General features: G+C 30.6%; 1 protein-coding gene across 3 annotated transcripts in view; it reads left to right on the top strand.

Moving 5' to 3' along the window:
• LOC118185925 (dnaJ homolog subfamily C member 11) overlaps positions 1-13,727 on the top strand; it is a 70,677-nt gene that overhangs the window by 36,254 nt on the left and 20,696 nt on the right. For all 3 annotated transcript variants that reach the window (XM_035355896.2, XM_085818115.1, XM_035355895.2), the window contains 5 exons: positions 4,540-4,604; positions 4,692-4,816; positions 10,665-10,744; positions 10,925-11,041; positions 13,457-13,612. In XM_035355896.2, the coding sequence (XP_035211787.1) occupies positions 4,540-4,604; positions 4,692-4,816; positions 10,665-10,744; positions 10,925-11,041; positions 13,457-13,612 (543 nt within the window). The remainder of the gene's footprint in view (positions 1-4,539; positions 4,605-4,691; positions 4,817-10,664; positions 10,745-10,924; positions 11,042-13,456; positions 13,613-13,727) is intronic.

Genomic DNA, 13,727 nt, shown 5'->3' with positions numbered 1-13,727 from the left:
ATCAAGGCTGTTATTTCATTCATCGTGTCACTGAGTGGTGTGAGTGCATATATTTTCAAAAAATAGTTTAAGAAATTGAGATCTTTTGTTTATGTCTGCAAAAAAGGTAAAATACTCATGTACTTTTCAAAAATCATACACAGATGATTTCTGTTATTTCTTCAAGGAAATGTAATATATTTGCAATGTGTAACATGTGTCGCTGCAATTTTTTGATTTCACACAGTGGAAGGGCCTATGTTCTCAAACATGTGCATACACAAGGACAACATGAGTTCTGTTGAAAAACTGAAAAATTAAATTCCTTGGAAACAAAAGACCAAAAATTTTTTAATGCAGGATGCCTGTTCTCAGCCTTTTTACTGGTGCACAACCTGCCACTGAATGCATTAGATCATACTGCAGCTTTATTAAAAAAATATTTTCCCGATTGCGAAATTACTAAGAATTTCTCAATTTCAAGGACCAAAATGGCTGCAGTTGTTAAAGAAATAGCTATCAAAAATAAATCTTCAGTTACTGATTCCATTAAAACAGTTCCATTTTGCTTCTCTATGGATGGAACCAATAATGCCAGTTCAAAGTTCTTTTCTTTTTTTTTTGTTTTCTTTTTTTTTAAATCCAGTGTCTTTAGAAACTGAGTGTAATTTATTTTCTGTCCACACTTCAGGAGGACATTTGACAGGCTTTAATATAGCTCAGCTAATTATTAAAACTTTAAAAGAAAATGCAATTGCTGAGGATAATTGTTTAGGACTTGATGCCAATAATGCATCAGTAATGGTAGGCTTGAAGACTGTTGCTGTAGGCATTTTAAAAAAAGAAAATTAAGATTTGCAGATTATAAGGTGCACCTGCCACCTCTTAAATTTAGCAGTTGTAGAAAGAGCAGCTTCATTATCAATAAGTGTAGATGAACGCTTGTCGATATTTATTATTGAAAACTCTAAAAGGAAAGAAAAATTGAAACAATTCCAACAGCTGCATAATACTGAAATAAGAAAAATTTTGAAGCATGTATGTACATGCTGGCTATCTTTAAAGAAATGTTTATCTAGAACCTTCGACCAATGGAGCCCATTTCTTGCATTTTTTAAAGAAATAAATGCTAGTAGAGTTAAGTTGAAAGACTTCAAAAGTTATACAATAACTAAAGTAAATGGAAATATAGTTACTACTTCCACTGTTAAAAGTAGGTTTGAGAAAAATTAAGTAATTTCTGCACTAGTGAGCAATTTAATTAACAATTCTTAAAGTAATACTGCAAAATATTAGATTGAAGCTGATACAAATTTTTCTTGAATAAAATTTTTTAAAAAAATGCTCAACTTGGGAAACATTTTTCAATTACTGTAAGTTTATCTTGGGAAGAAAGAACATTTATGTTTTTGTCTTCGAACCTAAATAATAAAGTTTTTGCTTTTTTTTAAAATTCATTTTGCCATCACCTGATGTTCTTAACACAGCTCTACAAAGCAGAATTCCATTAATTCATGTTTTGCAACCAGTAATTTATGCATCTGTTTAAAGACATTTTATCAAAGTTTGCAAAACCAATATTTGTCTTCCAATTAATTCTGTATATAATGTGATTTATGATGAAAGAGAAAATTAGAAGAAAGATGAAGATTTGGTAATAGGAGCTGCAACTGACAAAGTAGGGGAAGTACTTTTCAGAGTAAGCTAAAAATAAGTTTTATATTCTACATTAGAAGCTACTTCTGCCAGATATGTGATTACATATTGCATAAATTTCCAATCAACGATGAAGTGATTTCATATGTGAAAGTTGCAGATGTTTCTGCTGTAGCAAATGCATCTTTTCCTAATATATTTTTTAATAGTTTTCAGTTTTGCTCCATTCAGTCATGAAAGACAATGATATTAATATTGCAACTGATAAATTGCAGTAGCAGTTTTGCAGGTTACAGTTAGAAAACTTGAGTAAAATTTTAAAAACCAGCTAGGATTGACCCCAGTGGAGTTTAATTGGAAAACTGTTGGAGTTTTAAAGTATAATGAAAAGGTGTTGATGGAGTTTTAAAGTATAATGAACTGTCTAGAATATTATTGGCCATCCTGACAATTCCCCATAGTATTGCAGAGTTCAAGAGGATTTTCAGTGTTGTTGCAAAAGCAAGGGCTGAGTTTAGACCTAATATGAGTGATGACACGTTAGAAAAACTTTTATTAGTAAAAGCAGGCCTGTGTAGCAGTTGCTATGAACAAAATTATGAAGTTTTTTCTTAATGAAAGCAAAGTCTGCCACTGTTCAGAGCATTTGTACGAAAACTGATTAAAGCATTATTGTTCTTTAAAAAGATGCAAATAATAAAAATGTTTTTTACATGTGAGTATTTTTGTACTGTTTGCATATAAGAATTAGTTACTCAGCTTTCAGATATTAATAACTCTACAAAGTTAATTTGTTATTAAAAAATACATTTTTATTGTTTAAAAAATCTCCTGATTTGTTTAGTGTTGTAGTTTGGCAAGTATGCTAATGTAATATTTTAATACACACTTGTGTCCTCAAAAGCCCTAACCCAGCCTTTATTTTTGTGACCAAGCTTCAATTTTTTATCCAGCCTTTATTTTTATTGTAGAGATGTACTTCTGATTACAGAAATGTTTTAAATCTTGCAAAGATTCATAGTTTTGTATTTTTGAATAAAAAAAGTGATTTTGCTTAAAATATGAAATCCTCTGATGCATAATATATTTACAGTATGTAAATATAAATTATAATATATAGTATTATAACTATAATAACCATATATTATAATATTATATTCAACAATTAATAATTCAAAATTAACATGAAATTAATTTTAAAATTTTTGTAAATGCATGTTAAGTGTCCTTCATTTATTGATTTGTATGCAGTAATGAGTAGCTAAATAATGTCATTTTCTCTGTCCCCCCCCTCACAAAAAAATATTAACGATGGGTGGTGGAATGGAAATGGTTTTAATTATATTATTCTAAAAAGTTTATATATTATAACTTCGTTATTATTCTTTTTGAACACATGTTATAGCAACTTTTTAATTTGATACTATTAAAAATAATCATCTAGAATGCTGTCAGTTACATGCAATGTGTTCACCAAGCTGCTAGGATAACAGTTAAATGTTTCCCAGTGAGATGCTATTTTATTCATGAGAACAAATGAAAAGCTTAGTGTGCACATTATTTCTTTAACAATGATAATCAGATTGCATGTTAATTTCATCAATTAATTTTTTCGTAAAGTCTTTCATTGGTTTGAATTGTGTATCACCAGTTTTGATAAGCCAAATGATCTGATAGCAATTTCAGATATAGCTTGGTGAATTCTTTCTATATTTCCATCTTGTCTACATGACGAAAGGTGACTGAGATGCACATAACCTTCAATTGATATTTGGCCCCCTTTGAAAACAATAAATGTCTCAAATATATTTCATTCATAGCACTGTCCTTTGAAATTTCACCCTGTTACTGATCAAGTGGTTAAGACTGCTAAATTCTGGGAGTCTGAATAGGTGAACTAGCTGTTTTTTGATCCTGGGTGAACTAGCTGAATGTACGGTTGGTTTTTGTGGTTTGTGGTTTCTCTGTATATAACATGAATATGAGCCAGTTTCTTATAGAAAGTCTCTCATGAAGGCATCCTTCCCCTCATTCATATAATCTTAGGTTGCTTTGCCATATTCTAATAAGCTAACCTAACCTTACAAATTTCTGTGAGTATTGTGGCTGTTTCAGCCAAAATTATTTCTAAAAAAAAGCAGTATTTCCACCATTATCTTATTTAATATCCTTCAGTTTAATCCATGGAAGGAAAACTTTAAAAACAAAAGAAATGTTAAACACTTTTGTAAACAAATTGAAAACAAAATCTGAGATATTTTAGAACATATTAAGATTTAGTGTAATGTTACTACAGACTGTTAAGTCATTAGGTTTTGTGTAGAGCAAGAAATCTTGAAATCAACTGTACCCCCTCCAAAAATTAAAGTCTTATATTGCAAGCTGGATATGCTGACTATGATACGAGAAGGACTTAGTTGGGCTAATCAATTTCTGACGAAGTATCATCTATGACATTTTAGTTTTGTTATTACTGGCTGTATGATCTTTTTTACCAGGAAGTCTTAAAAAGTTAGGTTTGTCCTTAATAACAACAGAATGCTAATCCTTTAGCTATGTATGTTGGCCTCGGTGTTAGTAGAACATATGAAAAAAAATATTAATAATCCCTTACAGACTTAATTCATCCTAAGCGTATAATGTCTGAAAATAAAACCTTGAGCTGCATCCATTCCATATATGCCATTCGCATTTTGAGAAATTTTTATCTTCCCAGTATTGTAGTGCACCTCATACACAGTCTCTGTAATTGATGAATATTATGCTATACATTTTATTCAGTATAAAATAAATTGCTTATAATAAAATAATATAAATAAATAACAAAATTATTCATCTTTGTGTATTAAAAATGCTTTTTAGATAGTTTTTTTCCCTGAAATCTTTTATTTTATTTTTTTAAAGTTTTGGTACTCTTCAGACAACTTTCCAGTTTACAAGTTTAGGGATAGCTCCTGGCCTAGAATTAAGTATGTTCTGTTTTATTATATAATAACTATTAATCTAATTTACATAAACTTGTTTTTGCATTAATTATCTCCTGAAATTAATTTTAGTGATGGCTCGTCAGCTGGACAAACATACTGCTGGCTATTTAACATGGAAAGCTGGAACTGCTTCCTCTGTAAATACAATGATTGTGCATGATTCTGAAAAAGGCCATTTTGTTGGTGGATTACAGGTGTAGTTTCTTTTAGTAACTTTTAATTTATTTTTAAATCTGTTGAATTATGATGCATAGTATTTGTTAAAAAATTCAAGTATTTTAAATGAGGTTCATGTATGCTGAGCTATCTGTTATCTCTCTTTTGTACTAATGACAAAGTAAAAAAGGTACTTATTTATTACTATCGCCTCTATTATTTAGATGGGGCCAAGATTATCACAATGTTCATGTTTAATTCTTGCACACAGTTTATGGCTGCCATATTTTTGCAATTTCTTTTTAATATGGCATCAAAAACATTTTCTTAGCCCAAGGACTTTCACCCCATGAATTCTGCATGGTAGAACTCATGATAATGCCAATCCATGCCTTTTATTCTAACACTTAACACAGATGTGTATGAGCAGCCATTGTTGGATCATTGAAATCAAATATCTGGTTCACAGTGTAATAATTGTAGCCTGCTTTTTCCACTTCCTTTGTTTTGTATTCTCACCAGTAGTCTGATTTAATCATCAATCCCTCTTATACATAGTCCAAAATGTTTGCTGTAAGTATACTTGCCTGTCCATTTGGAATCTGAATAAGAAAGCATTTCCCAGTTTCTCAACATAATCCACCAAATATCCACTACTGTAGAAGAACCTTGCCAGCATTGGTTTCTTTTCTGCTGCCAGTTGAACACAATTTCATCTATTTCCATAATCTTTTCAGAGCCAGCTATTTGCTTATTTAGTTGTCAGGTCAAATACAGAGAACATATTTCCCTCATAAAACTATTTTAGTATTTTGACGAAGGTCGAGTTACTCTTCACACTTCCTCTGTTCAACAGGGCCCAACTTCGGCTGAGCAGTAAACTCGCTAAACACTGGTAATTCGATCTTAGTTTGATTCCAGGTGAACGGGTTGGCTTTATGGTTGTTCTTGTGATTTTCCCCATGTTAACATGAATGCGAACTAATTTCTTTCGGAATGTCCTCTGCAGAGGCAACTCAACCTCTAGGCAAATAGTGTGCTTTGCCATAATCAAATGAACCAAACCTCTGCCCAACAGTAAAAAAATTGCGAGTGTTACAAACTGTATTCTTAAACCACTTATCTATTTGCCAAAAAGTATGGTTTTATTTAAATACTACTTTTATGTTGCATCTGCGATCCTTATGCGTGTGTAACAGTTTAGAAATGTGTTTGAAAACAGGTGATGCAGCATACTATAAAAATACTAAGTCATGATATGTTGTAAATTCAGAATGAAGAAGTTGAAGTCATAGCCCAGTTTAAATATTTCCTTTGTTTATTTAAAACTGACACTAATTTTTCAAGTCAACACAAAATAACAGTGTCTTAACAATCTTTGTAATGTTATATTGCAAAATGTAAAGAGTGTTTATGATATTTTTCTGGTTGTAACGAAAGTTTTTCACCAAAAATTGTTCTGAATAAAGTTGCAAGAAAACATGAAAGCAGTACCTTTAGTATGGGTAATAATCACCACCCAGATCTATGATTTTCTGCCAATGTTTTGGTAGTTTTTCAAAGCCTTCAGCCCAGAAACTTGGTGGCTGCAACTCCAAAAACAGCTCAACCTCATTTTGGGCATGCTGTGCAGAATGGAAGATAGCACCAGCGAGATGTAGCTACAGGTGAGGAAAAAAAAGCAGAAGTCTGAAGTAGTTATATTGGGGCTATATGGTGGGTATGGCAAAAGAACCAATCAAGTCCGCACAGAGTACAGCCAGGGAATCCAGGCACACATGATCTTGCATTATCTTGATGGAACATTATCTTTTTGCACCAAAACTCAGTTCGACATTTTTCTGTGATAGCAGCATCAGCATGGACTAGCATCCTTCTGTACACACTACTGATGAGGGTTTTACCTTTTTCCAGATACTTTTTATGGTTAATACCGTGGCAATCTCACCAGATGCAAAGAATGATCTTTTTGTTAGTCAAATTGCACTTTGCGACGCTGCTGACAGACTCACCGGACTCAGAGCAATCCCCTTTTCGTTGTGTTGTTCAAGTAGCTCCACTTTTCATCAGAAGTGACGATTCGTCCAGAATTTTGTCCTTGCGTAGATATTTAAGCAGATTAGGGTAGGCCCAAACCTGTCTGTCCTTATCTGCTTGAGTCAGCTCATGTGGCACTCAGCGATTGAACTTGTACATCAATTTTATGCAATGCATAGCATGACTAATGGCATGACACTGATGTCTAAATCCTTAGCAAGCTCTCGAGTGGTTGCATATGTTCTTTCATAAGTTCTCACATGCGGGCCTCGTCAATCTCAGTAGGCCAACCAGCTCTGCTTCCAAACCTTCACAGTGTCATATGATGCACCATTAGTTCCTAAAGCTATACACAAGATTTGGTGACATTCTGTATTTGACTTTTTGCAACAGAACTGGAAGTAAATGATGGTTCTAATCTGGTAGCATGATAGTTCCATTTCAGCCATCTTTTACTTAATGAAAGTGATATTATTTTACAAATTTTTGCAATGCAATGTTCTAAAGCAAGTCTCTTTCTTTCAAATGCCAAAAATCGTTTGACAAAATATGATTAAACATGACAATGCAGAAATGCAGACTGTTTGTACAGAAGATATTTGCGGTGGTGGGAAATTTTCGTTAAAACTCGATATTTCTTTTACAATATGTAGAGGATATTTACAATATTTATTTATTTTACGATATGTAGAAGGTATTTACCTATTTTTAGAATGATTTTGATAGAGAATTAAACAAAAGCAAATGTTTGGAATAAAAAATTCTATGAACAGCTTATTATTTGAAATGAAAAATATCATCTGCTACTTTTAAATTTATTGGCCTGTCAAAATGTTGTATATTAACAAGCTGTGGATTGAATGATATGTTTTTGTATTTTCCAAAGAGAAATATTTCTGTTCCATAATTTAAAAAATTGTTATGAAATGCAGGATATTAAAGTTTCTAAGCCAAAATAAGCGGCATTATTAATTAGAAAGAAAAAAACTATAATTGTCACTTCTACATAGAAAGAAGCCTTCCCGAAATTGCATGTGAATTCTTGAAAAAGATACCTACTGTTTTTAAAGTTAAATCATTGGTAACAACAGAAAATCTGCTGATGCAGAAATCAATTGCAAACATTTTAAATAAATTTGTTGCAACAATAAATAAAATAATAAATCAAGTTTTAGAACTTTAAAAAGCTAAAAAAACATAATGTTCACCAAATTTTGCTGAGGCATGTAGTTCAATACAGAGTAATTTGTAGAATGATATATGAAAATTGTTTAGCAGGAGATAATGGAAATATATTGCGACCCTTAGTGAAGCATGGCTATACCTAAATGACTGCAACAAGAAGAGGTCTATTTATTGTGGAAAACAAAGAGAAAAAAAAAAGGTATAAGTTGTTCTGTCACTGCAAAGAAAGTTTCTGCAATGGGTTTATTATTGTCACATAATTCTCTTACAGTGGGAAATTAAAAATAAATGCGTGGGGGGGGGGGAATGTTAACATCTACTCAATGTACTATAAAAAGAAAGTTTTGTGTCTGATATTTGCAGAAGAAATTTCACTTCTTTGTACACTTTCAGAGAATCAAACTTCATCAAGACAAAGTACCACTTCATTCCTTGGAAAAATGAAGACTGATACAGGAATTGCATATATGCCTATAAAATGAATTCCTGTTGACGTTTCACCTATTGGCAATTGTGGTTTTTGAAGTTTTTTTAAAGAGCTCTTTCTAAGCACAAGACCACTTGATTGTTGGACTCAGGAAAGTAGTGGGAGAGGAATGGAAATCAGTCCCAGGAAATTTTACAAAAAGCCCATCATCAAATCATGGGAATCATGATGCAGGCTTATAATTGAGAAAAGAGGCTATCAGGTTGAACATTTAAAAAATACTCTTTACATTTTAAACATTAATTAAATAACTCTGAAATCATATTGAAAATGTTTAAACATCCTATGTATATCATTTCGAAGAGAGATGAAGCATCATGCTGGCTAGGCCAAAGGGCAAAAAGCAAGGGTGATGTATTTCAGTTGGAAGATCAGTTGAAAGGAAAGTTGTCGACTTCTTTATTATCTATGTCCATTGCTTAAATTATGCCGGAGACCGGCTTCAGTACTTCTCAATTTTTAAGATAAAGTACAATTCTAGCCGGAGTGCACCGGAGCCCTAAATAAGATGAGCTCCGGTACTTCTTTTTATAAAATTGCGCCACAATTTCATAAGGAAAAAAAAAAAAAATAGAATTCTTAACGTTTTAGTTTAACAGTAAGCAGACTTTGCAATACTCTATTTCCCTAGAAATACGAACTCATGAGACGTTCAGATAAAGTCCCCTCACTCATATGTGGAAACCTTTCCCTTTAAGAAGGGCATTTTGGGGGAATTTGTTTAGGAACGCGTAAATTTCTTGCCATGCTATCGTACCTAGTATATTGTTATCGATGGTTACAGTTAGGTATCCTCGCAGGAAGGAAAATTTGTGTTCTTAAATGTAATTTAAAAAGTGTAACCAGCAATTTTACATTCATCCTTAGGAGTCAGATTCAGGACTCATTTTGCCAATGACATACATCCGCTTGATGGCTATAATTATATCAGCAGAGAGCTGCGGTCAAAGAGAACATTCTCTCTCACGAAGAATCCTCTTACTTTTTGCTTCCATCCACTCATACCATCATTCTGTTTCGCCCTGTTTTTAGCATTATCTGAATTTTCATCAGCTATATTTTAAGTATATTTAATTTTTGGGATGATAAAAGAACTTTTTCCCCCTACGATCAAATCTTAAATTGGGCCGGAGCCCACCGGATCCCAGCTCCGGTGCTTCTTAGTTTTTGTAATAAATCATAATTCTAGGCGGAACGCACTGGAGCCCTAAATAAGAGTCCTGTGGCACTTCTTTTATGTAATTAAATAACAATTTCAGTAGAAATTTTATCTCGAAAAATTTTTTAGCAATAAAATTATATTAAAATTGTTTATTAAATTTTAATTTATCTCTTTACATTTAATTTAATTTTAATTATTTAATTACTTTAATCTTTAATTATTTCAATAAATAATAATTTTCAATTAAATTAGAATTAATTATATAATAATTATTGATTAAATAATAATTTATAAACCTTAATTAAATAGCTAGTAATTAATTTGTTGAAAATTAACTATTTAATTTTTAAATTATTAATGAGTTTTAATAGTCATTTTATTTATTTAGTTAGTTACTCTAGTTCCTCTTTGCTGACGGTCTTCCATAGGGCTCCAGCACTTCTTATTTTAGAAATAAAATATGTCTATGTCATATAAAAGATGGAAAAGGGAAATGTCTAGATTAGAATAAGGATTAAAGGACTGTTACAAATTAATATTAAAATTTTGATTTACATACTTTTACCTTGCACAGACATGCATACCTACACATGCACATGTATACATAGTTTCACTTTACGGTCATTTTCATAGATGATTGATGTAGCATCTTCCTCACTTATCAGAGGTTCGAATCCCGTGAACGGGCTGACTGCATGGGCGTTTTCATGGTTTTCCCCATGTGTAACGTGTATACGAGCCAGTTCCCCTTAGAAAATCCTCCACGAAGGCATCCCTCCCCTTAGACAGATAGCCCTAGTCTGCTTTGCCATATTCTCAATACACCACCATCCTCACTTATCAGTAAATAAAAAATTGGGAAAAAAAGTTTTGAAAATGAAAGTACATTAACTCATTGCCTACATGTAGCTCTTGTGATGAGCAAACTCTTTAAGTGATCATGAATTGTTAACATTTTTATTTAAAAAATATTATGACACATGGCCTAGTATTATAAACTATATGTTTTTTCTAGGTTGGAAAGCGAGGAAGTTTCATTACACTCAGCTATTCAAGAAAACTTGAAGATGAAAGTAGAGCAAAATGTGCTATTAAGTAAGCCTTTAAATTTTTATTTATTTTTAAAATAAATTTCTGTAATTTATTTATTTCCTATGAATATATCATATAATGCATGTATTGGTATTGAAATAGTCTTGATTGTTAGTGTATTTGTTAAAATTTTGATGAAGTAATCTGTAAGTCATTAAAATATATTTTCTTTTGTATTTAAAGATTTGGAGTTTTTGGTGCTATTTTAGAATATGGTTGTGATAAAAAAATCTCACAGCGTAGCACTGTAGGTGCTGCAGTGGTGGTAGGTGTGCCTTCAGGTGTCAGCCTAAAGTTAAAGTAAGCATCTTTCTGTATTTTTTTTTTTTTTTTTAATTTGTATTCTAAAAATGAACATCAATTTGATCTGGTTAAAAGGCAGCTCTCAATTTTTATATTTATTTATTTATTGCATTTAAAATTTTTTCAAGGTTATATTATTTTCCTCACGCTGTTTTATAAAGAAAAATCATTCCAAATATCTTTTAAAATCTTATTTAATTTTTTCATATTAAAATAAAGTAAAAAAGCAAAATTGAATTATCATGAAATGCTTTTCATTACTGTAAATAAATATCCAAATTACCATTTTGACAATTTTTAAGTTTGCATTTCATGCATTTTTAAGTTTGCATTCTATGTTATGTTAAGAAAATCTAGAAGTAAATTTATATAATTATTAAAATTTGAATTGCATTCATTCCCTTGTAAAATGTATCAGGAAAAGAAAAATAAAGAATTGCAAATAATACACTGTAAGTAAATTTCATAAACAATTTTTTACTTAATATAATTATTAAATTTATTTTAGTCAGTGCAAAATAAGCTGAAGGTTACTGTAGAAAGTTTATGGTATTGGCAGTAATGTCATTTATCAGGTAAGCAGTCACAATAATATATAGAATAGGGTTTGTATAGTCCTTAAGAGTCCTTTGGTTTGAGTATGAATTAGCATTTGGAAGGAAAATGTTTGGCGATTCATGATAAATATGGTTATCTTTTGAATGGGTTATAATTTTTTCCTGTTTTTAATATAAATGTTGGAATACTCGAATTTCTGAGCAAGAACTGAAACATAAGCATTTCAAAATAACTTCATTTTTTTCTAATGAAGAGCTCTTGAACGCCATTTTGCTTTTGGGGATGGGAATTCTTATATTAAATGGTTCTATATTTGGTAACTTATCAATATTTAGTCATATTTAAGATAAGCTTCTATAGAAATTTTTAATTCCCAGATCTAGGAATTTGTGGACGATTTTTTTAAAACGTAACATTGATAAATTTCATTAAAATAATGGTAATATATTGAAATTATGCTTAAAAAATAATTTAAAATTGAAACATTTTTATTTTTTGCTGTCATATTATAAAGTTTCATTTTGGCTACTAATTATATAATATTTTGAATCTGAAAAATAAACATAGTATAATGCTATAAAGCACAATTTACAAAACAGTTCTTAGCAAAAGCAAAATAGATGTAATTAATTTTTAAAAATGTCTTCTGTTTAGTTTTTATGTTAAGAGTTTTTCCCATGTAATTGTCTCAGAATATTCAGAATTCTCAGAATATGCATTTCATTTTCTCCATAAAATTCTTCTGATTGTTAATCTAAACACTTGAAACAAAGATATGCAAAAAATTTCAAACTTCTTAAAAACTAGAAACTTATTACAAACATAATAGCAAAAATATTTGTCTTATGTCACAAATAATTACAAAACTATGGCCAAAAATCAAATTTACTTACATTTTTCATTAAACTCCAGCAATGGCACTCTAAAGTTAGTCATTTTTCTTTAAAAAAATTATGTTCATTTATAACACTGCCCTTAGGTTGCAAACTTTTAAAGGCTGTAATACTAAATGATGGGGGAAAGTTTTATATGGCCCTCTATTAGTGGTTTCAGATTTGATGAGATGATTTTTAAAGGGAAGAGTTCTGATTGGCTGCTAACAAAGATTAATCAATTGCTGTGGAGTGAGGTGAAACTGGTGGGAATAATTTTTACTAAGAAACATGAGGTAGTGAGTTTGCAAATGACAGAACAAGTATTGGAGTTAAACAAAACTATTAATAAATTTTTTCTGCCAAAGTAAAGGAAACACAAAATAAGAATTGGTACAGTTGAAAATCGTCACTCAGTATTAGCTACTATTGAGACTAAAATGGATAAGTTAGTAACAGGAAGTATATAAATAGAATGTTCCTGCCAGAAGTGTATAAATTGTTGTCAAAAGTATAAGAATGCTGCAAGAAGTATATATAAATAGAATGTTTAAACTAAATTACAAAATATAGAAATCTCCCAATACCAATAAATACATCTTGCATTACCCTCTTTTGTATAGGTAATGCGATCATTCATACAAATACTATATATACATAGTACAGCCCTTTGGAAAATTCAATAATGTATTAATAATTATTTTAATTATTAGAATTATTTTAATTAATAATAATTATTGTAGTTATGGGGTTTGTTGTTTCAAATGCCCTGTATTTTTTATGACAATTTAAAAAGAGTGCTTTTTTAGAATATGCTAGTTATTTATAAGTTTTGTTATTATACTGGAAAAATTATATTTCTTGATACTTTTATATTTAAAAATTAACTGATAGAAATTTAAGTTTTTTCCATCTATTTAATCACCTAAACATAAATAATATTTGTTCAAGAATTGATTTTAATTTGTTTACTGTCTTTCAGATTAGTTAGAGCAAACCAAACGTACCTTTTCCCTATCTTATTGTCTGAAGATATAGTTCCAAGTGCTGTATTTTATGCTACAGTAACTCCAGTTTTAGGCTGGTTTGTTATGAAAAAATTTGTAATTGATCCATACCATGAGAGGCAAAAGAAAAAGTATGCAATAAGAATTCATAAATTCTTCCTCCAGTTTTATTATTTGTGTGCAGTTTTTTTAAACATATATATATATACTAAATTATTAAAAAAGCCAGTATGCTAAACAAGATTT

This window comes from Stegodyphus dumicola, chromosome 6, assembly GCF_044657685.1.
Source record: "Stegodyphus dumicola isolate Sdum_Otavi_A_Nest chromosome 6, ASM4465768v1".
Taxonomy (NCBI): domain Eukaryota; kingdom Metazoa; phylum Arthropoda; class Arachnida; order Araneae; family Eresidae; genus Stegodyphus; species Stegodyphus dumicola.
Note: the sequence above shows the minus strand (reverse complement) of the source record. Positions and strands in the feature narration are given on the sequence as shown.